The following is a 27,034-nucleotide window of genomic DNA, read 5'->3' on the forward strand; positions in this document are numbered from 1 at the left end:
AACTTTGAGTCTTCTCCTTTCCTTGTCTCCCATATTGAAATGGCTTAGAGCTGTCTTTGTGTTTCTCTATCTAGCAATGCTTTCTCTGATTTAATCCCCATATACATATACATGGTATGTCATCCATTCATTGAGGGATGTGATGGGGAAGAATAATACAAAATTACTTCGCTAAACATCTTAATATGTTGATTAAGCTTGTGAAGGCAGATTAATGTATAGAATAAGCTTAGTGAAAAACAGTGGAAATATGAGGAGAAAAACCATTTGCAGAGGTGTCCCAAATGAAATTTAAATTTTAAAACAAAAATAATTGATATTTAGGAGATGAGTCCTTTGTCTAAGTCCTGCAGTAAATGACCAGAGAGAAATGAATCCAGAATTAGTACTGGCTTCTTTTGAACCATAATACAATCATGTTGAGATTTGTTTTCACTTTTTTATATCTTGTTGGCTGAGAGATTTTTGACAAGGGAGGCTAGGTTCAGACAAGAGCAGCGTAATGATAAGAAGAATTGGGTAATGGGGCAACATTAGAAGATTCAAATTGTGTAGCTTGGCAATGAGAAACCTAATGAGATTTATGAGAAGAATCTAAAAGCATTTGAATAAATTAACCCAACAGTAGGAGGAAAATTAATTAGCTCTTGCAGGTGTGGTGTAGCTATGCTTAATAGTACGCCCTTAATAAAAGTGAAAATTTAGGCAGAATACCAGCAGGAGGCCCTGTGGGGCTAGTCATTAGGCTGGGAAATAGCAGAGGAAAAAAGTAATAACCCAGCTGATCACCAGAAAACATATGGTATTGTAAAGTAATCTTATTCAACATAGTATATTTCTAAGCGTCTATTCCAAGAAAAACAACCACCCAAGAAAGGATCCAAAGGGTGGGATTCTTCTCACGTGACATTAGGCTGTCTAAATGTTAGGAGTCAGTTCAAACTAGTCACCTCACCTGCTCTGCTGGTAAAGGAGAGAGGCACTTACAGAACGCAAATCATCTGCACCTAAAATCTGAATTGCCCTCTCTCCATCTGGGATAAAAGGAGAGCCAAGATAACTAGCTTTGACTTTAAGATAGCTAAAGTTAGGTGATATGAACCCTGATTTGAAAAGCAATCACATCAAAAAATCATCAGTTGAGCAGTGTCATGATGTTTCAGAAGTGGAATATACTTTCAGAAGTGGAATATACTTGAGGATACCTCAAAGTAAAACCCTGATGTGACAGAAAAGAAGCAGGTAACTTAAGAGGGTTTATTAGCATCTAAGTACTGGTCATAGTGGAGGAAAAAATTAGGAGCCTTCTTGGACTATTTTATTTTAATTTCCCAACAAGATTGACTGTGACTATCAACCCATGCACTCATTATCATCCTCTTCAGAGGACCCACCATCAAGTCTTTTCTAGTTTCTTCCTTGAAGTTTATTTCTATTTCTCATTTGTGGTCATAGTTGTATACGGATTCTTCTTCACTAAAATAGGTATGGAAAGGAAAGACATAACTGATAGCAGCAAAGTTTTGCCAGGGAGTTATGTCAGAAATCCTGCAATGAATGTTTTGTTTATAATCCATCCCCTTAGAAACACACAACATTTTCGATCTTGCTTTCAGACAAACCAAGCTTGATTTTATTCCTTTACAAACTTCTCCTTAAGATATCGCTATCGTTATTGCTATTGTTATTGTTATTGTTGTTATTATTGTTATTATTATCACTATCACTATTATTATTATATTATTAGGTATTTACTTTATAGCTCTCGATTTCTGTGTATCCATGTAAACATCAAGCCCTCTTCCCTCTATTTGATATTTAAAACCCCCAAATTATACGAGTTTGTGTGGAAACCAGGCTGCATCTGGTCTAAGCATTGCTGGGTCCTTCACTACACCAGGGGAACTTGCTTCCCTTGGCAGTTTGTGTTGATAGCCAGGCTTACCGTGCGCTGCACTTTTTTTTTAAAAAAAAAAAAGTCTGATCTAAATCTCCAGAATGTACAAATTCTTGCTGAATTAAACTGATTATGCTGTACATCTTTATCCCCAGTGGTTCTCTGCTAGATACTCTCAAGGAAACAGAAGCATTTTTACAAAGCTTTTTCATGCTTTTTCAAGCTTTTCTGATGGGGTTCCTAAGTGGTGCTGCAGTAAACCACCAGGTGTTAAATAATTTTTTTCCCTTGGCTACAGCTCCCTTACACCACTCCTGTAAGGCAGATATGCAGAGAAGCCATGTACCCCAGCTGCAACTGGCGCAGATCTCTTTTACAACTAAACCCTTTACTTCTAAAAGGTGTATCACCTTGCACTTACAAAAATCTAGTGATTTCTTATACACATGTTACTGTCAGCGTCTTAGTTTGTCCAAATGGACAATGGATTGCTTGGGTTCTTCTAGTACATATCAATGGCATTCCTAAAAACAAACTAGTTTTTAAGAAGAGACACTGTAGGTTACTCCAGATGCAAACTGCTGATCTAAGTAAAGTTAATAACAAAAATCCCAAACTTGCTGAATCAAGGTTTCCAAGGAAACCTAAGGATTTAGGGCTAGGAAGGAGGACCTGGGTAATTACAGAGCATCACTTCTGCACCTGGGAAGATCATGGAACGGATCCTCATGGAAGCAATGTTAAGGAACATGCAAGACAAGGATGTGATCCGAGTAAGCCAGCATGGATTCACTAAGGGCAAATCATGCCTGACCAATCTGGTGGCCTTCTATGATGGAGTCACTGCAACAGTCAACAAGGGAAGACCGATTGATGTCATCTACCTAGACTTCTGTAAAGTCTTTGACAGAGTCCCACACGACATCCTTATTTCTAAATTGAGATATGGATTTGAAGGGTGGACTACTGAATGGATAAGAAATTAGCTGGATGGTCGCATCCACAGAGTTGCGGTCAATGGCTCTATGTCCAGGTGGAGACCAGTGACGAGTGGTATCCCTCGGGGCTCTGTCTTGGGACCAGTGCTTTTCAATATCTTTATCAATGACATAAACAGTGGGATAGAGTGCACCCTCACCAAGTTTGCGGATGACATGAAGTTGAGTGGGGCGGTTGACACCCCTGAAGGATGGGATGCCATCCAGGGGGACCTGGACAAGCTGGAGAAGCAGGCCCACATGAACCGAATGAGGTGCAACAAGGCCAAGTGTAAAGTCCTGTACCTGGGTCGAGGCAATCCCAGGTATGAGTACAGACTGGGGGAAGAACTCATTGAGAATAGCCCTGAGGAGAAGGATTTGGGGGTCCTGGTGGACGAAAAGCTGGACATGAGCTGGCAATGTGCACTCACAGCCCAGAAAGCCAACTGTATCCTGGGCTGCATCAGAAGAGGCATGGCCAGCAGGTCAAGGGAGGTGATTCTCCCCCTCTACTCTGCCCTCATGAGACCCCACCTGGAGTACTGCATCCAGCTCTGGAGCCCTCAACATAAGAAAGATGTGGACCTTTTAGAACAGGTCCAGAGGAGGGCCACTAAGATGATCAGAGGACTGGAACACCTCTGCTATGAAGACAGGCTGAGAGAGTTGGGGTTGTTCAGCCTGGAGAAGAGAAGGCTCTGGGGAGACCTTATAGTGGCCTTCCAATACTTAAAGGGGGCTTATATAAAAGAGGGGGAGAGACTCTTTTTAAGGGTAGATAGCAATAGGACAAGGGGGAACAGTTTCAAAATGAAAGAGGGGAAATTTAGATTAGATGTTAGGAAAAAATTCTTTACTCAGAGGGTGGTGAGGCACTGGAAGAGGTTGCCCAGAAAGGTTGTGAAAGCCCCGTCCCTGGCAGTGTTCAAGGCCAGGTTCGACAGGGCTGTGAGCAACCTGGTCTAATGGGTGGCGTCCCTGCCCATGGCAGCGGGGCTGGAGTTAGATGATCTTTAAGGTTCCTTCCAGCCCAAGCCATTCTATGATTCTATGATTCAAGCAACAACTGCAGGATAGAGGGAGCCTTTCTTTTCATTTAATTTTTTTTTTGGCCTATTTGCTCTTTCCACTGAGCACGCACACACTCACACAATAAAAAGTAAAGATATAAAGTAGTTATAAAATAAAGAAGCAGAATATGTATAGCACATGACCCACATTGTAAATGATCTGAAACATCTGCAGGTTTTAACTGGGAAGACAGTATTTGAAAAACCTTTAATTTCCTTCCATTCTTATTTGCTAAATCTGCACATCATCTGTAGAATTAGCCACAAGTGACTAATAGGTAGATGAGATGCTTCTGTTACTTCAATTTGATGTAAAGGCACTCATTCAACCCCCTAAATATTTGAATGCAAGGATTTTTGCATCATATAATTAAACTAATCTTTTTAAGGAATAATAAAACAAATTGCTTTATCATACAATAAATTCTTAGTGTAAACACTTAACACAGCTTTGAGAAAACTACTTTTATAGAGTTTTCTCCACTAGAGGTCTCTAGAGAAATACAAGAAACAATTCAGAATAGCAGATACCTTAGACTTTTCTTCTTGACACTATTCACATTTCGTGGAAGACAAAAATCAGCACTTGTTCTATACTTGTTCCAGGTATTTCTTTGGATATGCTTCTTCTGCTGTTGATAATAAAAAGTCCTTTTACTACAATAATAATTCATATCCATAAGATGCTTTAATGCATTTTATAATTAGATTTTCAGAATTTATAATTAGAATTTCAACATCACATCCCTTAGGAAATATAATATTGCACAAAGTATTTAGCCAAAGGAAGAAAAAACCTAAGGTGGCTACTTGGTGGGGTAGCCACCTTGCTAAATAAAGAACAAATTAAAATAAATACTGTAATCATTAGAAAATTATTACTCTGGTGTGCTGTTCAGCACGCCATTATATCACAGGCAAAACACAGCCTGGCTTCATTATTTGTTTTTATATCTGGCCTAACATAAACATAAATGAGGAACAGGATTCATGTAGTTTGACTGTTTTTTCTTCTTGATGGTTTTTGCTGGTTTTTGTTTGTTTGTTTGTTTGTTTTTTGGTTTTGTTTGTTTTTACTGGAAGTTTTTAAATTATAAATTTGTGCAGTTTCCATTGGGTTGATGATTTTCAAAAAAGTAATTTCCAGTTAAAGATGTCCTTTATCCATTTTAGGATCTGTGGATTTTCACACCACTCACCAGAACAACTCATTCATGATTTAGAGATTTTTCAGAAAGTCAAGCTTATGATCATTATGTTTTTTCTCATGCTGTTTTATTTCAGTGAACTTTATGTCTGCATTGACTATTTTTTACTAACATTTGCCTCACTAAATACAATGATGTCACCAGGGCTGCTATAAGGTTTAATGTTGATTATCCTTTAATTTGGTTAATTAATATGAATGTCTATTTGCATATTTCTTCATCACCAGTTTCTGTGCTGCCCTATTACCCCTGCCACCATGTTTGATATTAAGTTTGACATATAACAATCCTTCAGATCTTTTCTTCTATACCTCTGAAGTGGAAAGGGGAGTTTTATAACATTAATGTATGGAAGTGGGAAGATGAATGGTCTTAGCATCACTATTTATTCCCATTATGCCCAGCTCCTATCACAATCAAAGACAAGTGGAAACAGAGAAGAGTAAGGTATTATTAATAATAACTACCAGTTTAAGAATTATAGCCTACTGTACTCTATGCAGAGAACAAAGGGGGCTCTCTGCAATTTGAGGTTGGGTCACTAATCAGAAAGCTGGAAAAATCTGGAAATAAAAGTACTTGCCCTGCTCAGATTGCTCTTTCTTTTACTGTGGTGGATAGCTCTGTAAACAACAGGAGCCCAGTGCACTCAGCAGCATTAATTTCTACTCATTTTTTAATGCTACTGGTAAGTGTGAAAGAGAAGAACATGAGTTATGCCAAGAATTGAGAGACTCAGGAGGGAGGCACTCCTGAGAAGGCAGGTTACTGGGACAGTTCTGGGACTTTCTGAAGTTTGTCAAGTTACTTTAACAGAGTATCCTCTAATTTTTTCATCTGTAGATTGAGCACTGCAAAGGGTAACCAACTGAGGCCAATCAGCAGCTTGAAATGTCATAGCTAGACATTTAGGAGGTGATACTTCTCACTCTAGAGAGGTGTATTTCTCCCTGCAAAGACCAGAAGGACATAAAAAGCTCTGAAAGGAATAGAAGGAGCACAGCAGTGACTTTCTCCTAAAACTTGTAATATTATATCACAGAGTTGACCTGTCACCTCTATGAGCTGATCTGACAGTGGTGGTTTCAGACATGGAGTTTTACTGAGTTCACACACAGTGAGTCTAGAGATGCTAATACTTCCACGAGCTATCTCGAATCATTTGCAGGTAGGATGAGTACAGGTCGCAGTAGAAAAGAAATCCACCTACCATTTAACCAAATGTCCCTGCTCTTAACCTTAGAAACCATGAAGTGCTATGGTTATGTAAGACATGACCTTAATCATAAAATGTTTATATACCTACACCTAGTTATAACCTTTACCTATGACGGTATATAGGAAATAATCATTGTTTCTGCTTGCTGCTCCTTGCACCGTTTGTGTCTGTTCTATAATGAGAGGTTGGTCCCAGGTGTGTCAGTCCAATACTGCATCCATTTCCAGTTATTCACCTCACTACTCTCTCTGGTTTGGAGGAAGAAATTACAGCAAAGTAGTGCCATTAGAACTCACCTTACTTTCACAAAGATCTGAAATGAGCTACAGACTATACCTTGAAATTGTATTCATATGCAAACACTTCTATATATATATATATATTTGGCAGAATTTTTCCTTGACATGAAAATTGCAAACTCCTGGATTGCAGTCCAAACACCAGCTGTCCCTGGAGCCTTAAGACTGTCACTTCAATAGAGGTTTCGGCCTGTCGCTTCACCCTTCTGCCTCAGTTCCCTCATTTACAGCTTGGAATTATATTTTCCATTTACTTCACAAGAGGCTCCCAAGGACCGACTAATAAGTATAGAAAGGTATATATACAAATTTTCAGATAGTCAGTGATTTTTATGTGATTACATAAAGCTCCGAATAAAAGCATTATGTAATAGCAACTGTTATTATTGGAATTAAAATTAATATTTAAGCTAATTATGCATTTGATTGTATAACCACTTCATAATCAGAATGTGTGTTAATAGAGCTTTTTTTTCTCAAGAAAAAAATGTTATTCCAGGTTATTGACAACAATATTGTTTGGAACTTTCGTCAGCTTCACTAGTTAAACAGCTCATAGCTGATAACTGTGAGGACATAGAAAACAAAGGAAAGCAGTGCAGTTCGTATGGGAACAGACAACATCTTCCTCTGGGTTTGAACAAAACCACACACAATGATCATCACCTCTGGATGCTTCAGTGCTATAAATACTGAATCATAAGTCAAAGTCTAAACTTTTCAAACTTTCTCTGCTGTTGTGTCAGCAGAATAAAATGCTAAGCCTTCTGTAATAAGGAAGAAATTAGTCAATCAGGGATTAAAAAAAAACGGTTTATATGGTTAATGTATGGCACTAATTTAGGTTACTGAAGTTGGCAGCAAATGCTGCTGTTCTAAGGAGGGTGGTACGAAGTTTCAGGTTGATCCTGTGGTTCCCTCCCACCACCTTCCAACAAGTATATAAATTGTCAGCTCTCCAGACCCTTTGCCAGTTTTCTCTTCTAGGCTTGCCAGAAGCAACAGAGGACTAAAGATGAAGATCTTTTTCTTATTCACGTTTTCCACTTTTTTGTTGTCTGCTTTTGAACAAGCAGCTGCTTCTGCTCACTATGACAAGATTTTAACTCATAGTCGAATAAGGGCACGCGACCAAGGGTAAGTAACTGGATTTTATTTCTATTTTAAAAGGGTGCTTGTTAATCTTTATTCTCCCCTTTCTTCTCACATTATATTAAATGTGATATTTCACTATAAATTCTTACTATCATTCAAGTGGAACTTTCTTTCTTTCTCAATTAATTTTATAAGAATTGTTCCTAAATAAAAAGCTTTCTGAGGAGTTTCAAAAGGAGACGGAATACTGTTAAACTTCATGAAATGTGGAAAAATCTAAAAACACCACTTCTCAATGAATAAAACACATGCATTTTAGAATCACTGAAGTTAATTACAGTTCACAATTAATGTAATGGGATGTCAGATATGTTTAATATATATTTTCAAATGTTTAAATAGAGTTGACATCTATCGCACAGTATTTGCTCTCTTTATGCCATCCTAATGAAAATCACGAACTCTATTTAAATGCTTTCTAACATGGGACTATATACTGGGAGCCCTTTGTAAAACTTCTGTTCCCACTAGAGCAATGCGGCAAGCTGCTCGGCAGGGTACCCAAAAGACAATGCTTACAAGCCAGGCTGCTCAGAGACATGGAAATAATTTGAACAGCTGGTGTCAGGGAGACACATGTGTCTAAACATATTTTCCTTCAGTCTTCTTAAGTAAAAAACGTTCTGTGAATAAGAATTGTTTACCATCCTATCTTCCTTTGTGGAATTCCTTCTGCCTGCTACACACACACACACTGAGCTTTTCAAATAAAAAGTTCACTGGTTTCCCACTGATGTGAAATATATGTTCTAACTTTTGAGCTGATGAATTTTTTTTGACAAAATGCATTTGTTCCATGGAATTTTCCCTTAAGAAATTCCTCTTCTGTACATTACCATGCTAAGGAAAAAGTATTCCTCATTTAAAATCTGTGACTCCTTTTATTTACATGCCAATTTACCCTTTGGTCCCCAGTAATTCCCAGAATGTTTACTTAGGTGCCTGCGGTACTCCAAATGGTTGGTAATCAAAATAGCTGATTGATTTACAGAAGAGAAGGTTTCCTTCTACATAAAGAACAAGGCACTTTTCTTCCCCATTTCCGCATGACCTTCAGCTGCACAGATGTGTACAAGACAAAAACTTTAATGAAAAGAGCCTAATGGTATTCACAGCTTGGTCCCTGGTGGCTGGTAATTAATTCACTTTTTGCAGGGGGAAGGGAGAAATGTAAAGCATATTGAGACTTGAGTAGGCACAGCTGGTGATCACTGCCCATCAGAGACAGTGGGTCAAACCAGAATGGAGGGGAATCTTCTGTCCCTGCCAGGAGGGTGGGCTTGCCAAGGAACCCAGCTGGGCAGTCCTTGGGACCATGCACTGTGGTTGCTTGAAAACACACCTGCCCTGGGAACTGAATCCAGATGTTCATTTTTTGCTCTTGCTCAACAGAAATGGTATTTGCCACTATTTTATATAAAACTTTTCCAAAGATGTACAGAAACTTCTTTCCAAAATGTTTCTCACTCCCACCCATAGCCCGAATGTCTGTGCCCTTCAGCAAGTTATGGGAACAAAAAAGAAATACTTCAGCACCTGCAGAAACTGGTACCAGGGAGCCATCTGTGGAAAGAAAGCGTAAGTATGCTCTGTTTCAAAACTATTCCCCATTCATTGAGATAATATAATGTGCAATTAGTTTGCCTCTGAGAAAATGAGAGGTTTCTAACTGTTTGTTTCAAATGCAGACACAGGAAGAATTCAGTTCGTAATTTTACAGGGTTACATCTTCTCTTTAGCTGCTTCTAAAACCACCTGGATAACTGATCCAATAATTGTTGCCAAAAACAATCACAAAAGGAGTGGAAAGCCTGAAAATGATATCATAGTATATAGGTTTTTTAAGTTTAAGAGGCTTCAAAATATTAGTTTCAGCAATGCTTCTTTAAGTATTCATAGCTCTATTTTAAACAAAAAAAGATATGAGGTTAAGTGACCTACCCAAAGCCACAGAGGGACCTAATAGGCCATTTGTGAAAAGAACTCAACACTACCCAGCAGAGATGTGTGCTCAGACCACACCTGTCCACAAAGAAGAAAAAAATCAAAATATGGTTGTGGATACAGATTAAATCTGGGTGAGTTTGCCATTCTTTTAGAACCTGTGTGTATATTTCAATTATCACTTCTCGGAACACAAGTCATTGACTTCTCTGTGACAAAGTGTCAAAGTCACTACTGCTTTGTCAGCCATAAACCAGCTTCAGAGTGTGAACACATAAAAACCCCTCAGTCCTGAACTTGATCTGCCCCACTTTTCTCACTTAGAATTAAGTAATTTAAAAGACTGACTGTTTATCCAATGCAATAAACTAATGTTCTTCTCATGTACCACATTTTATCTTGCTGTTATGCAATTACTTGGATAAATTTCTCCGCAGTTGTCACTGTCACAGGGAATCTTTATTTTTATTTTTCCAGTATTCTCTTACAAGGTCCAAATAGGTCTTGGGTGACATTTTCAGAAAGGCTTGAGTGAACAGGGAGTCCAGTCTTCAATTGCAACTGTCTTAGGGTATTAAGAATCTCTTAGTGAAAGCCTATAAAACCCTTCCAAATGCCCAAGTAATATTTAAATACACAACTTGAATACTTGCTGAGAGACTGCATGCCCTAAGACATAAAGATGTTACTTTATATTGATACACGGTGCAAATTATATGTCTGAGGAACTTAACTCCATTTAAAGAAAGATTTGTATTTAAAACTTTCCTAATGAACATCAACCATTGTTTTAGATGTTAATGTAATGTGGAATAGAGATTTTTTTATTTCTGTGCCAAATGCTTCCTTAACAGAGGTTAATATGGAAGAAAAATATCTACAGTGTTAGCAACATAAACCAGTCAAGATGACTGCCTTTGTAAACAAGCTCTTAAATTCTCTTGAAAATGTTTTTATGATCAACAATAATTCCCTAAATAAACTAGAAAGGAGAGCTTGAACAAGAAGTGACTGATAATTTCCAATTAGTTAGTCATATTTTTATTCTCTTGATTGTCAAAGTCATGAGTAAATAAGATCCACATTTTCCAGTCCATTCTTCAAATCTAAAAAAGTGTTTCTGAATATAGAAACAATGATAAATTCTGGGAAAAAAAAATAGATATATTTGGCTTCAAACAGTTACACATGGCTCACATTGAAGCTCAAGTGAGCTTTTACGAACAGGATATTTTTAAGTTAAAACTGCAACTATAAGACTTTGTAAACTTGTATGAAATTCATCAAATGGTTCTTTACAGAAAGTCAAAGAATTCTATGTTGACCAAGAATTAGGTGCAGACACAATCTGGGTTTGTGCTGGGAATGGGGGGCACAAAAAATGATGCAGATTGTGTATGCATCACTAGCAATGCTGATGTGTCTACAGTCTCTCATGCTCTCTTCAGTGCATCTACATATATGAAAATTTCATAATTAAAAAGTATCCTTTTCCTATTTATTTTTTTTCATTTTTCTTCAAAGCCAGCTTTACATTTTGTTTCATTTTTCAGCTGGTTCAGCTGGCCTGGCTGACGAACAATTATATTCATAGTTCTTCTTGCGCATAATCCCTATACTTACTAATGTAAAACTGATTAAGACTCCCAAATTATTATTTATGTGAGAGAAATGTCTCTAGTAACAATTTTTGCACTGTTAAAATCAGACATGTAAATCTGATAGTAGTCAGGTAAAGATCTGAAATGGACTTGGATTGTGGTTTCTACTGCTTCTGTTAGGTGTCAGAGGCTCTGCATTTTTTGAGATTCCTGAAAGACGCTGCATGTCATAACACAGTGTTGGAAAGGATCTTTAGGAAAAAGACTGAGGGAAGATGTAGTAGGAGGAAGTTTTTTTCCACTTTCTTTCTGAGAAAATGTTTTCAGTGCTCTGACAGCGTACCATAAATTAATGGAGCTGAGTTATACTTCCGATACAGTGAAACACTGATTCCAACACACAGTCTTGCTTTTGAAGCACTGCAATGGCTTTGATGTCTCAACTCTAAAGTCCATCTAGACATGAAGAATGATACCATGGCACCACCAGAGCTGAGGAAAAGACCTGATTTTCATGGGGCCAAGCTATCACCCTAAGCTTTCTGCTATTGTAAACTTTATTGGTTACTAATTACTTAAGGAGGTTGAAGAAAGTAACAGCGGTAAGTTAGAGTGGACATAACGTAAATCATAATGAACGTCCTACCCAGACAAGGAATCTGATTATTCTAAATCCCCAGAAGTTTCTTTGGAACATAATTGACTGTCTGGAATCCTAACCAGTCTCTCCCATTTTGATTTTGGCTTTGTTTTTATAAGCAATTCCAAACAGTTTAAAACTCATTTTTCATACAAATTGCAGATTCGTATGCCTTTGATGATGGTAATAATGATCAATTTCCAGTCAGACTAGACTCTGTGTGGTCATTTCACCCACCTCTATCTTCAATTTTTTCAGGACCCATAGGTTTATAGTTTTTATCAGAATCTTTCTTTCTCCTCCAGGTGGCTTTATAATACTGAGTTCCCTTTTCCTTCAATGGATGTGCTGCAAGTCATCCAAAATACTTAATCTTTCATGTGAAGTCTGCCATACCACTTTGGCACTACATTTTATTCCGCTGCAGACACATCAGGAAGAAGGGTACAGCCTGAAAATGACTTAGACTGAAACTTGGATATTCTCAAAGTCAGTCTTGGAAAACATCCTACTCTTGCGGTTTTATTCCTAGATAGATGTCATTTCTTCCCATGAGAGAAAGTCTGCTCTCAGCACAAATCTGACAGGGAATTCATTACTTTGCTGAGCTCCAGAAGCAAAATGAGTTATGCAGTGATAGATACCTTCATGTGTCAGGAAAAACAGTTTGAAGGAATAGGCAGTTTGGACTCATTGAACTAAAATCAGGTAGTGACTTTGTTCTCTTCACTGACTAGAATTTAGAGGAATGTAAGCATTTTACAGAGTCTGTGTAAGGCCCTAAGCAAGAAGCCTGCTACAGCCAACCAGAGGAAGACATTGAGCCGTCAGGCTTGGTGGATTTGAACATGAAAGTCTACACAAAACTATCACCTATCTTCTCCCTCCTCTTTTAACATTCCTACCATTGTACAAGCACTCACAGAGCAAGGCTAGAGGGGGAAAACAGTGTGTATGAGAGTAAGTTAAGTCACAGAACTCTTGAGGGTTTTTTTGTGCCTGTAATAGAGCATCTGTTATAACTTAGTCTTAGCTGTTAATGGGAATTTTATACTCTGTGTGCTCAAAACAGAAACGCAGACATGACTAAAGAGGTTACTGTAATAAGAATGCTAATCCAAAGGACAATGGCTCTTCTCATTTTAATATCTCCATGTAAACAAGTCCTCCCTAACTTGTATATATGATCTATAAAATGTTAATTTAAGAACGCTTTTATTATTTACACTTCCTATCCACTGCTGTAAATCTCCAATTGGGATGCAACTTAAAGATTTGCTAAAATCAAAGTCTATTGGACCAAAAGTCTTTCCACTGTTTCTCTGAAGTATTTTATCTCCATGCCAGCAAGGAGTAGAAATAGATGAGTCATAGAGCTGATCTGAATAAAGTGAAAACTGGCCCTGGTAGCCATGAATAACAAGGACATAAGGTAGTGTTGCTCTGCCCCTTTTTCCTTTAGAATATAGTCTCTAGGTGAGGTCAGAACAACTTTGTGCTAAAAAAAAAACCAATAAAAAACCCAATAACCAATCAACAAAAAAAACACCCCAAAACAAAAAAATACACCTCCAAAAACTCAAGAATGCAGCATTGCTTGTCGTGTGAGTAACTGCATTCTTCACTTGGGCACCATCTTATATTGAACTAGTAGGGAGATACATATAAGGATAACTTATAGTGTGAGATGGTACTTCCCCTGTGTAATGTGTCTATACAGGAGTGGTGCTGAAGAACTGCATCTTGCATTGTGTTTTATCTGGTTCTAACCTTACCTTGGGATCCTCCATACAGACCCCTTTTCTCCTATTCCATCTTTCTCACTACATTTTGAGCACAGCTGATACATGGACCTTCTAATTGCAGTCAACTGTAAGGGAACATGAATGCTGTAAGTAGGCACTTACAGTAACCCTTGATGACTGAAAAAAGCCTGGGCTGTACATAACAAGTTACATGGTAAAAAAGGCACTGATCTTGTAATGTTTGGCTGAAAAAGCATTTTCTTTCTTAACTATGCTCTTCAGCCAATTTTCTGCCTTTCATTAATTGTGTCATTGTTGGATATGGTAAGAAGACTAAACTTGCCATATCTTATTCTATGCTTATAACTCAGCTTCCTCTTTCCTTTTTCCAAAAGCTAATTAAGACTGCAATCTTTCATAGCTGCTTATGGGGTGAGAGGGAGATATTTTCTATTCCATGGAAGGAAAAAATATTTTCTCATGACAAAGCAGTTCACACAGTTGGGAGAACATTCTGACTCCTATTCTGCTACACAGTTTTCTTTAATCAGATTTTTTTTATTAGCTTCTGGCAGGTATGCAACAAGGAGCAAGAGTATACCATTAATTTCCTCATTAGTTAGAAAATCTGTAGCCTAAACCATATGCTATTCTTGCATTCCCAAGAAATAGCCATTCAGTGAATTGCTTTAAAGAAGGAGATGTACTTAAAAGAACTGTACAAATACTTTCAATATATGGCTTCTCAGTTGAAAAGATGCACATGGCAGAAGGGTGAATATGTCATGTGTGCATATGTACATGAGGGAATGGAGACAAAATATTTTCATAGCACAGGGAAAGGAAAGACTTTTTAAAAAATATTCTTTAAACATCACCAGCTCTATCAGATTGCTGTCAATTATGGAATTATAATCCTCACTTTTAAAATCATGCTTTGTTATGCTAATGTTCTTCCAGTCTACTTTAATTTTTTAATCTCTTCAAGTAGTTTGGATGTTGAAGGCCTTAAGTTCAACTTTTCATTTGAATAAGCTGTTCATTTTAGTGTGCTTGTGGTTAATGTTTTGTCAGCTTTAGTTTATGAAAAATGAGAGAAGTGTACTCAGCTGCCACCAAAGAGTCTACAAATTAAAAGCTGGAATGTAGTGGTAAAGACTCAGCAAAAACCTTCAAGGAGTTACTGTTCAGTACTCTAGCACTGCCAACATCAGCCACACCTATAAAAATAAATCTATTATGTAAAACTGCAATGGCAATTTTTCCTTGTCATTCACAGTGTACCATAATTTGAAAAGTAATATCTGAAGTCTAATGTCTTAAAGTTTATGTTTTAGACTTTGGTAAGATTGTATAATTTGTTGGCGTTCCCTCTCCCAAGGAGCCAAAATCAACTCTGTCATAACTTTAGTGAATTTGCACTTTCATGTAAGAGAGGAGTATTTGTCAAGCAGATCTATGGCAGAGCTTTTATTTCTGTCATATTAACTAAAAAGATAATATATCTTATAAGACCATCAGTGCTAAATTGAGTGCTACAGTATAGAATTATCAGTTAGCCCTGATTTGCTGTTATGTTAGCTTACACATATTCAAGAAGGAGAATATTTTATTGACACCATTATATAACAGTTCCTGGTCCCTGGTATTGTTAAATTCTATGTATGCTGTGATGACATACTCTTTTAACTTTGTTTTTGATTTCCTGTAGTCTGGTTTTCATCCTCACTACATTTACTAGTGAACTGGTGTCCATCTATCCAGTCTTTAGTGTCCTTCTTCTCTATAACCTGCTTTATGTCTGTTCTTAATTAGTTCTCTCCCTCATTCCTGAGCTTCTTCAGTCTTCCTTGAAAAACTGAGGCTCTGCCATCCCACTTCCTGTCAGTGTACAATCCACAGGACCTTCTCCTAAATACCTGTTTAATTCCTATATCCAGTACATAGATGACCTCATGTAGTTTTGTCATTTTAAATTCTCTTCAGTTCATTTAATTTTTTTCTTTTTCCTTTACAACCACCAGTTTCTCTCAATGTCCTCACTTTCTTTATTTTTACTTTTCTTCAATCTCGTCTAATCTTTTCAAAATAGACTAGTTAAATTAATTTTCTTCAGCTGCTGTTCTAGTCACATAATCTTTTAATAACTCTACATGAGTTCCACATCCCCTCCAATGTTCCTTCCTACCACTTAAACTTAATGATGGCACTCATTCTGTAAATTCAAAAGCCTTGCATTTAGTAAAATGCAATCAATTTGTAGTCTATACAGAAAAGGTTCAATGATAAAAAAGGGGTGAAGATCTGGAGAGTGTACTTAGGAAGGAAAAAGTAATAATAAAAAAAAGAAAAATTAGACTCAGCTAAAATTAGTATACATTTGTCCTGTATATTATTTAATTATGCTTTTGTCTATATCCCACAGAACTGTCTTATATGAGTGCTGTCCTGGCTATATGAAGATGGATGGTATGAGAGGATGTCCTGCAGGTACGAGCTTATTTTCATATGGATGAGTCAGTATATGAGAAGCATTACAACGCAGGAGACTTTCAAAGGTGGTCATCTTGAGAAATGATTGCCTTTTTTTAGGAATTACTGCCTGAGAATACACAGCTTTATTTGCACACAGGCAGCACAGTTAAAAATCAGCCAGCACTGAATTTGATCATGCAGTTTTAGTTGAATTTCCCAGGTCCTTCCAGTTGCTGGATGGGAGAGGAACAATAGTGTCTTCAATTCCCGAAGCTGCTAAAGAAGAACTTTTATTCCAATTCCCATCACACCCCAGAATAACCTAAAGCATACCAGTGAGGTCAGAAACCCAGGACATAAGGTGTAGCATATCTAAATTCTGTTTATTCCTTTGCCTTGAATCTTATTTACTAGAAGAGTGTTATAGGCTTTAAATAAACTAAGAAGGAGTGAAAATGAAGACAGGAATTCTTGATTTCTCCTATTATTTGTGCTATTCTGTTTTGCATAAATAAAATTAATTGCAGCAGGGAAGAGTAATCTGAGAAGGAATGTATTTCACAACTTTAGATCCCTATATCTGAACTAATCCTTTTACATTCAATAACAGTTAGGCATATCTAAGGCAGATTTCAGTTTGTTTAATTAATTAATCAATTAATCTCACTTTAGATGTTTACATTAGGATGAGGTCAGTCACAGTCTACAATTGCCTGTTCCTCTCCATGACCATAAAAAGAGCCAAGAACAGCTAGCTTGCATGCAGATGCCTCACTTCTAGATGCCTAGAATTAGGAGAAATTAATCTTGTTCTCATGTAGCAGCATTTTAACTGTGAGACTATGGCCGTTCTTACTATCTTGATGAATCAATATATGCACAAACCACACACTGGAAGAAGAGCAAGAAGCCTCACAAGAAGAATTCTGGTCCATCATGACCGAATCAGACCCACTCCATTGAAATATTTGTGATTATAGGTGGAATTTGCTCCTGTTCTCAATGGATAGCCTCCCATTTCAGGTTGGGTTGGCACAAAACAAGACAACTCTTCTAAAGAAAAATTTTAAAATATTCAGTTTTGTTTGATTTAATTTTTCATTAAGCAAACAAGCAAAAAAAAAAAAGGCGGATCTGTTTGGATGGGTTTTGAGTATGTTGACAATGGAATTTTAATCCAAGCACATTGTTTTAATATTGATTTAAACAGCTTCAGAAGGACAATACTATTGTCCAACCAAAAGAAACAAAGTAGATTTGATTGTGAGAAACTGGATGACTGAAGAGTTTACAGTATTCTTATCTGATGTTTATTTTAGTTGCTCCTATTGATCATGTATATGGTACACTTGGTATTGTGGGAGCTACCTCCACGCAGCAGTATTCTGACATATCAAAGCTGAGAGAAGAGATTGAGGGACGAGGATCATTCACTTTCTTTGCACCAAGCAATGAAGCCTGGGAGCAATTAAATTCAGTAAGTGTGTGTGCGCACGTGTACATGTGTTGAAGTGTGTTTCTCTTTCAGCTAATGTCATTTTAGCTGCAACAGCTAGTCTATAATAAGGTAGACTAGAAACAGTATCGATATTTTAAATATAAAAGGGCATTACACAAGTTATAATAAAATAATTTGCATGTTTGACATGCATTGCTGAAGCTAGAGTCTGAATTTATTTTCAGGAGTACTAAACAACTCTAAGTGTTTCTTATTTAAGTACCTGCATGACAAATATTAATATTGTTAGTGTTATTAGCATAGTTTTAGGGAAACTGACAGGAATTCCAGCAATTGCATGATGTAGAGTATAATTGTACTTTGTCACTGATTCAGGTGTCCTTCTTTTAGTAATGTTTTTAGTTACATAAATATTGAATCAAAGCTCCTCCAATGACTTTGTGATTAGACCTCTTGTCTTCCATTTGTGAGCAAATCAGACTAAAGCATAATTTAAGTAGAGCCAGATTGATAGGTATCAAAGCTGCGTCTCCTAACAAGAAATATCCATTGTTGAATATACTGGAAGAATGTTTTGAAGCCTCTAATTATTTAAACTCCTTTCTTCTTCAGGAAATTCACAGGAATTTGGTTGACAATGTAAATATTGAGCTGTATAACGCTCTCCACCACCACATGGTAAACAAGCGCATTTTGACAAAAGATCTTAAAAATGGCATGACTCTGGTGTCTATGTATAATGATCAGAAATTGCTTATTAACCATTATCCTAATGGGGTAAGTCAATTCTCTTTTTTTTCCCCTAATATAATTATTCAGTTATAGCCATTACTCTTTCTTTTATTTACTTCTATAGCTAAGAAAACAGGCTATAGACAGTTTAACATCTAGCAAGTCAGTTGTCACTGACAGAAATAAATCAATTTTCTCTTGAAGAAATATTGTCCACTATGTAGACTAATCACTAAGAAAGAATAAACAAAAGTGCTGTTTGCTGTTTAGAAATCAAAGTTCAAATGAGAATGAACTTTCTTCCTAAAAGACAAAGCTTTTTGTGGCCAAAATATATGATCATAATAAATCCAAGAGCAAAATCTACTATTAATCTTTATGTGTTTACAAAATAATATTAAATCAGATCTTTTATTTGAATTGGGGTGCACGGAAGCAGCATTTAAGATTGTAGGAGACACACATCCATTATGTGGCTGGAAAAAAAATCATTTTTATAAATGCTAGAAATCTCCCAGTCAAGTCACTCATCTTTGTTGCCTTAAATGAATCAAAATGTTTATATTTGACTATAGTTTACATCAGTAAAGACCAATACAATCACCATATTAACCAGATATGGAAAAAAATGAATATGAGATCAGTGTAGCCTGAATAAATCTGCTGCTAGCTTTCCAGAAGCTTAGTCAGCCTTTCAAATCTTACAAGATTTTACTTAAAATATAAAATAAAAACTGAAAGAACAACAGTGAATACATAATGTACAGTACATACATTGCCAATCTGCAAGAATCAGATTCCAAGTATATGATCAAATTAATGTTTAATCTTCTACTGTTTGACTCTTCAAATATAGGTTGTTACTGTTAACTGTGCCAGGGTCATCCATGGCAACCAGATTGCTACCAATGGCGTTGTTCATGTCATTGATCGTGTCTTGACCGCTATTGGAAATACCATTCAAGATTTCATTGAAGTCGAGGATGATCTTTCATCTCTTAGAGTAAGTGGACAAAAAAAAAAAATTATCCTCTGTTTTTTTAGGTTTTTTTTTCTTCGTTTTCTATTTGTGCATGATACCTGGAATTAAGAAGGGTTAGTTCAGTAAGAGATGGAAATAAATTAAATTAAGAACTCCAGCTAATATTGCAAATCTAGCTATATAAAAAGGCAAAGTATATTTTACATAAGGAGTCTGCTTCTCTTCTTTTGTGGATCAAATAAGACCACATCAATAAAAAAATGTGTCTTCTCTTCAAGCACTGAGGTAATGAAATGTGTGAGCATAAATTACAGCGTCTGGTGCTAGATAAATAAAAATAATTTCAAAATGGAAAATAGGAAATGGTAAAAAAAAAAAAAATAATAAATTCCAGAACCTGACTCATAGCAACTTTCAGAACACCAGTAGGTACAATTTTTCTTGCACAGTGGAAACAGGGTTTTTTTCTGTCCAAGTTTCTAATTTCTCCTTCTCCTAGAAGATGTGTCTGCTTAGTGCAATGGGATTTCATGCTGCACATGTTTAAAAAAAATATGGCATGGTTTTGCAAATAGCTGTTGTCCTTTTTCCTCCTCCATTTCTTCAATAAATACAAAAAATATTTTAAATGCAGAGCCATAAAGGTGGAAAAGACGCTCTGAAACCCTCAAATCCAGTCCATGACAGTTACAGGCAACCACGTCATTTAATCCCTTTAAAAAAATGAATATAAAAGCCAACCCTTTCTAGTCTACAGTTGAAAAAGAAGGCCTCTCTATTTCATTTTTTCCCTGTGTGTTCTTTCTTGTATCTCTTCTATTTGGGTTTAACTTTTGTGAACTCTAAGCAGACTTTTTCACCTAATCCTAGATAAGGTCTTACCTATTCCTTTCATATTAACTTGCATACCTCCCTAACTCTGCTTGAAAAAAAACTTACTGGTTTCCAGGATACATGCTAGCATCATGCTTGTCTTTCTTTCAGTTGCATCACATTGCACTCTGCCTTTCTGACTTTTCAAAAGGTGAAGTCTCTGTTGATAGCACATACACCTGCTAGCTCCTGTCTGCATGCCTCTGCACTTCATACTGCTTTAATGACTTTGGCTCCAAAAGCAAATGTTTTAATGAAACCATTAAACAAAATCAGCCCCGAGACTCTAATATGACATTTCCTTGAGGATGGTTATTCCCATCTTCCAGTTTGCCAGTTTCACAGGTACTTTATCTTTCTGTCTTAGGTTGAGCTAATAGTATTTCATATTTAACTGAGCAAATTCTTTACTCAAGTCCAGGTGTGTTCAATTTTACATACATTCTTTTTCTAGGAAATCTGTTCATGATTTATATTGGCATACTCTATCATATTATCTTTTTAATCCATCATATATTCTCACAACACCTTTGATTATTTTTCCTGCATTGTTCTTTTTCTTCAGTCTTTGATTCTAATGAGGACAGGTTGCAGCCACCAAAGAAATACATATTATTATAGTATTCTCTTTTAGGATTAATCCAATAATGGAAACACCCAAATTGTGAGGTTGTACAGAGGAGATTTATAAGCAAGTTAAGATGATTTATTTAAGGAATAAAAGGGAAAATATATTGTTTTGAAAGATATTGAATTGGGTTTTATTTATTTCAGACTGCTTACCTCTTCTTCATTACTAAAAAGTAGATAATTTTTCATCAATTGTGTTTAACTTTACTTGTTTAATGTGCAGAGCTGAGTAACATTTTAGGGATTAAAAACCTGGAGATAATTTTCCCTGGCCTCAAAGTCTGAGACAGAACAGAACAGAACAGAACAGAACAGAACAGAACAGAATAGAATAGAATAGAATAGAATAGAATAGAATAGAATAGAATAGAATATTTCGGTTGGAGGGGATCTACAATGATCATCTAATCCAACTGCCTGCCCAATTCAGGGCTCACCAGAAGTTAAAGCATGTTATTAAGGGCATTGTCCAAATGCCTTTTAAATACTGACAGGCTTGAGGCATCAACCACCTCTCTAGGAAGCCTGTTCCAGTGTTTGACCACCCTCTCAGTAAAGAAATGCTTCCTAATGTCCAGTCTAAACCTTCCCTGGTGCAGCTTTGAGCCATTCCCACTCATCCTATCACCTGGGAGAAGAGCTCAGCACCTCCCTCTCCACTTCCCCTCCTCAGGAAGCTGTAGAGAGCAATGAGGTCACCCCTCAGCCTCCTGTTGTGATTCAAAACCTCCTCCTTGTATTTAATCAAACTAGTCATACACCTGTAACACATTTTTTATTATTTCAGGGACAAATTATTAGCTTTGATAGACTATTGCTTTGATCTAATTTGTCAAAACCTATATGTCCACATTTAAAAATTCAGGCCATAATAATAAAAATTTCTGCCCTGTTGTCATATCTATAAGAATTTATTGATTATTGTGCTCTAAATTAAGGAAGTAACTCAGTATATCAAGACACATTTTTCCCACAAAATTAATTTTCTATTCCTTTTTGTCAATTCATTTTTTCATCTTTCTATAACACTGTTCTCAGTCTAGCATTAAAGTACCTGGGGACTCTAGGTGAAACTAGACAGATAATGTATTTGGTAATATTTTAAATAACCAGCATTAAAAACCAAATTTATTTTCTAGGCTGCTGCCATCACATCAGATGTCTTGGATATTCTTGGAAGGCCTGGTCATTACACACTCTTTGCTCCTACTAATGAAGCTTTTGAGAGACTTCCAAGGGGAGTCTTAGAAAGGATCATGGGTGACAAGGTGGCTTCTGAAGGTATGTAACTTTTTTTTGCAAATGAGAAATACAGGTGAATAGATCTGGAGGTAGAAACTACATTATCCTAGTAGCTCTGAAATTAAGCAGCTGTACTTTCATACATATAGGAGGAGTTATTTCTTCTGTTTTTGATTTTTCCAGTTACCTAAGGATTCAAATTCACTGAAAACTTAGTTTCCAAAACAGTTTAAAGGAAACTGTGAAAACATAGGCACACTGATGTTTCTAATAGGTCAGCTGCATTGTTCCGATAGAGATTCCTGCCTCTAGAAATGCAGGGCTATCTGAATGTGGGACTCTCTCATATCTTTCTCGTGAACAGCTTTGTCATATAAAAAGGACATGTTCTTGTAAAAGGCCCATTTTGCCCTGCAAGTTGAACTGAATTTATACTATATATTCTGCCAAACTACAACAGTCAGCACACTTATTCTTTTGAGAACTACAATAAAATGAAATAATAACTGAATCAGTCTGTTATGTGCACAGTAATATAATGGACCATTAAGAAATGGAAGGTTACATTTCTATTGTCATTTATGAGCTCCACTGCACTAACCAAGTTCTCCATCATTTCATTATAGCCTGATTAAGTCACTGTGCAGTATCTCAATGGAGAATGGTGAAAAGAGGGATCTGGGCTAATTTTAATGTGAGGCAATGACTAAAACTGGAATCCTGAAATAACATGACATTTTTGTTGTGGCTTTTTTAATTTTTTTTTTCAGTTTGTTTTCAGGAATTTTTTGCTGATTCTTTTGGTACCCACAGAGGATAGTACACTGAATCTCACTTATATAGTAAGACAACAAAATATAAATCTGGGGCTGACTTTGCATAGCCTGTAGAGTTTTGTACTTAGAGGTCCATTTGGAGCATACCCTCTGCAGTGACTGAGTTATATACTCTGTTACATGCAGATCACAGCAAAGCCAGTATAGTTTTCATAATATAAGGGATGCCAAAGATTTTTGACCATAGATGTTGTTTAGAGGCCTATAGTATCAATTATCATATAAATAACTTTCAATAAAGAATCTATGAGTGCAAATAGGAAAATATGCTAGATAAGCTAGTAAACAATAAAATAGTGTAGATGTAATAATTTATCCTACAACTATATGTGAATTATATATATATATGAATATATGTGTCCAAACACCTATATGTGGACTTCCTGCTCTTTTCTCCACAGCTCTCGTGAAGTTCCATATTTTAAATACTCTCCAGTGCTCTGAAGCCATCACAGGTGGAGCTGTCTATGAAACCTTGGAAGGAAACACAGTTGAAGTTGGTTGTGATGGTGAAAGTCTGACTGTGAATGGAGTGAAGATGGTGAAACGCAAAGATATCGTGACAAGCAATGGTGTTATCCATCTTATTGATGAAGTGCTAATTCCTGATTCTGGTCAGTGATGTGTATGAAAAACTTCTTACACTGAAGGTGTTTTCTACAATCTTACCTAGATTCCCTCAGATATATCATTATGGATAAGCATGGAGAATTGAAATCTGGAAAAGGAATAAATTGTGTGTTAAAATACCTTTTCTTATTCCTCTATTTGCAGCCAAGCAAGTCATTGAGCTTGGGGGTGCCCAGCAGTCTACTTTTACAGAGCTGGTGGCACAGCTAGGACTGGCATCTTCTCTAAGACCAGAAGGCCAATACACTCTTCTGGCACCACTGAATGGTGCTTTCTCAGGTTAGTAGCCTTAAAAGATTATGCTCCGAATGTCAAAATAAACAAGAATATATGCTACCCTGACAGTTTTCCAAATAAGCCCCAGTACTTGTTCTAAGTCCCAAGGAAAGAGAGCAATAGAGAAATAGAGATACTTCATCCTTTCAAAATACATACCACGCAGAAAGACAAACCAAACCTAACCACCAGGCTGCACAGCTTGTTTTTAGTGGTATCATTTGTTAATGGAAATAGTATCACTAAAATAAGGTACAAAATATGCACAGCCAGATTGTGGGAAAGGAAAGATATTAATGAACTGCCAGTTCCCTTAACATTTGCATTACTTGCACTAGATTCACAACTTATTTATTCTCAAAAAATTTATACAAGAAGGATGGTATTTTCCAGCACATTAAAGCAGAGAGAAACAGTACAAATATACTATAAAACAGGTGTTTGCATATTTGCAGAAGTGACCACATGGGCATCCTGCCCTTCCCCCAAGAATTCAAGGGTTCACTCACCACCACAGCAAAAAATTTGGAAAAAAATAGTTTTTAAGGTGCACATGCAGAAAGAAAAAGTTCTAATAAGAACTTCAGCAGTAATTCAGAAGATGGAGCAGGCCCACCTATAAATCAACTGTCATATTATTTATAGTAATTAATCAGGGCTATGTCAAAAGTTCATGTCTGAATTTAAGGAATGGCAATTTGCAGAAACTACTTAATAATTCATTTTCTGTGTACACAGATCTGTCCAAGACTTACTTCAAGCATTTCAAAGAAAGATTCAGTATTTCCATGTTCTTTTAAGATAGCATCCACAGGTAACCTTATTTGAATAAAAATTCACTATATAAATCACTATATCTTAATATGTAAATGGCTTTGTAGATGACACCTTAAGGATGGATCAACGCCTTCTTAAAACGATCCTGCAGAATCACATTATAAAAGTGAAAGTTGGGCTCAATGAACTGTACAATGGACAAGAGCTGGAGACAATTGGAGGAAAACTGCTTAGAGTCTTTGTGTATCGCACAGTAAGTGAACAGGACTTTCTAACAAAATGTATCCCAACTATGAAAATGAAGAGTCATGAAAGAATGAAAGACAAAGCTGAATGAAACCTCCAACATTTACCATTATGACTATCTAGCAAAAATCTTTAAGCTTTTAAGCTAGTAAAATGTGAAAATCTGATCTTTATCAACGGGAACTTTGTTTGCATGGAAGACTCTTTGGGAAAACCAAACAAGATTCCAGATTTGGCACTTCATTAATCACAAATTTTTAAAGCTAGATTTTAAAACTAATTAAGGACATTCTCAAGGGAAACAAAAAAATCAACTTTGGAAATATTTACACCATATTACTCCAGATTTTGCTACTTTTGCTTTTTCAAGTGATACCAGATTTCCTGGCAAGAACACACAATCTGACTGTGGGAAATAGATATGAATATTACTTTTAAATTTAGGAGCCTGTTGGGAAGTATGAATCCATCGCATTTTCTCAAATATGTTTAAATGTGTACCATTATGTGAATAGCTACACTTCTTTCTCTTTTAATCAGGCTGTTTGTATCGAAAATTCATGCATGGTCAGAGGAAGTAAAGAAGGAAGGAATGGTTTTATTCACATCTTCAGACAGATCATCAATCCAGCAGAAAAGACACTGCATGAAATGCTGAGAAATGATAAGCGTTTTAGGTGAGTAGCAGTTTTGACAGCACTGAGATTTTCCTAAAAGGGTAGCTGTATACACAGCACAGCTGGTCTGAGAAATAGTTGTGGACTGTGGGTTATTGGATTTTTGGGGGGCAGGGAGGGCAGGGAAGGGGTTATTGCGTCCTCCAAAAAAAAAGAAGGGAGGGAAGAAAAAAGAAAAAATGTTCTCTTCCAGTTCTATGCTGAAAGAGCTCCCAGACTTTATGCTGGAACGGGTGTTTACAGCACATAAGAGTCAGTAATATACCAGAATGAGAGGAGTAAGATGACAAAAGGGATTGGATGATACATCCAGAGCTATAAATGCCTCTGAGTCTGGAGTTTTAATTAACAAGCATTACAATTCTATATGGCTGCAGCATGATTGCATATCCTTCCAGTACATATTTCTGTCCCCTTCCTGCAAGTATCTCAATACTCCTAGAGAGAGCAACTACCCTTGGCATCCTCCCTTCATCTCTTTGATCTGTGGGGTTTTAGTTGATGAATTCTGCTCTGATGTAGGCTGCCAATATTTTTTTTTTTTTCCAAATCCTTTTTCTTCAGTCTGCTACTCTTAAGACCATCTTTTCTTTTTTTTTTTTTTTTTTTTCTTTCTTTATTTCCGGGAAACAGTGTTTGAAGATTCATGCACTATCAGAAAAAATAAGGGAACTAAGTGCCTGGACCAAAGTACAGTTACTACACTTCAACAGAATGTATTTGTGTTTTGTCTGTTTGTAAACAGTGTTTTCCTCAGTCTGGTGAAAGCTGCAGATTTAGATGATGTTCTGTCGCAGCCTGGAGAATGGACTCTGTTTGTTCCAACTAATGATGCCTTTAAGGGTTTGACTGATGACGATAAGGATATATTGATAAGTAAGTAACATAAGAAAACTAGAAATATAAGCAAATGTAAAATTGATAAGAAAGGTGGCTAGTGCATTTCTTACACAAAAGATGTCTGATTGATAAAACAGTTTACCTTTTGCATAGAGCAGGTCATAGGATTTCCCTAAATTAATTCCTTCTTGGGGGATAGAGAAAACACCTTTTTGGAAAAAAACATCCAACCTGAATTTAAATTTAAATTTCAATCCTTGATATATTATTCCAAGGTGTAATTACCTTCCAATTTATGTAATTTCTTTCCACCTTACACTTTCAAAGTCTGGAGTTATGTAGATTTTTCACAAGACTTAAAAGTAGTTTCTTTAATGTCATGCTTTATTTCCATAAGAGAAGAAATGCACAGTAAATACTTCAAATGTCCTGCAGAATTTCCCACTGGAGGGGTAGACTGTGGCCACAGCACTATAAATATTTTTAGTTTATTTGAGAGTAATGTAAATGTGCCTGTGCAAAAGTGTGGGAGGAGTGGTTGCCTTGAATCCCACATCCAGAACGTCAGTCACATTTTCCGTTCCTGCACTTTTCAGATCAA

The 27,034-nt window shown here is 36.5% G+C and overlaps 1 protein-coding gene across 22 annotated transcripts in view; it reads left to right on the forward strand.

Annotated features, from left to right (window-relative positions):
* Positions 1 to 7,507: 7,507 nt before the first annotated feature.
* Positions 7,508 to 27,034, forward strand: part of POSTN (periostin) — a 37,138-nt gene continuing 17,611 nt past the window's right edge. For 3 of the 22 annotated variants that reach the window (XM_087757890.1, XM_087757891.1, XM_087757892.1), the window contains exons 1-12: positions 7,508 to 7,810; positions 9,308 to 9,406; positions 16,184 to 16,248; positions 17,553 to 17,710; positions 18,305 to 18,469; positions 19,281 to 19,427; positions 22,049 to 22,190; positions 23,389 to 23,601; positions 23,762 to 23,896; positions 24,775 to 24,923; positions 25,457 to 25,593; positions 26,339 to 26,469. In XM_087757890.1, coding sequence (XP_087614016.1) covers positions 7,689 to 7,810; positions 9,308 to 9,406; positions 16,184 to 16,248; positions 17,553 to 17,710; positions 18,305 to 18,469; positions 19,281 to 19,427; positions 22,049 to 22,190; positions 23,389 to 23,601; positions 23,762 to 23,896; positions 24,775 to 24,923; positions 25,457 to 25,593; positions 26,339 to 26,469 — 1,663 coding nt within the window. In that variant the 5' untranslated portion in view covers positions 7,508 to 7,688. The remainder of the gene's footprint in view (positions 7,811 to 9,307; positions 9,407 to 16,183; positions 16,249 to 17,552; positions 17,711 to 18,304; positions 18,470 to 19,280; positions 19,428 to 22,048; positions 22,191 to 23,388; positions 23,602 to 23,761; positions 23,897 to 24,774; positions 24,924 to 25,456; positions 25,594 to 26,338; positions 26,470 to 27,034) is intronic. The other 19 variants (XM_087757896.1, XM_087757893.1, XM_087757902.1 and 16 more) reach the window with 13 other exon arrangements.

Source organism: Nipponia nippon, unplaced genomic scaffold (assembly GCF_047370975.1).
Source record: "Nipponia nippon isolate SJK-2023a ecotype South Korea unplaced genomic scaffold, ASM4737097v1 scaffold_2, whole genome shotgun sequence".
Lineage (NCBI taxonomy): Eukaryota > Metazoa > Chordata > Aves > Pelecaniformes > Threskiornithidae > Nipponia > Nipponia nippon.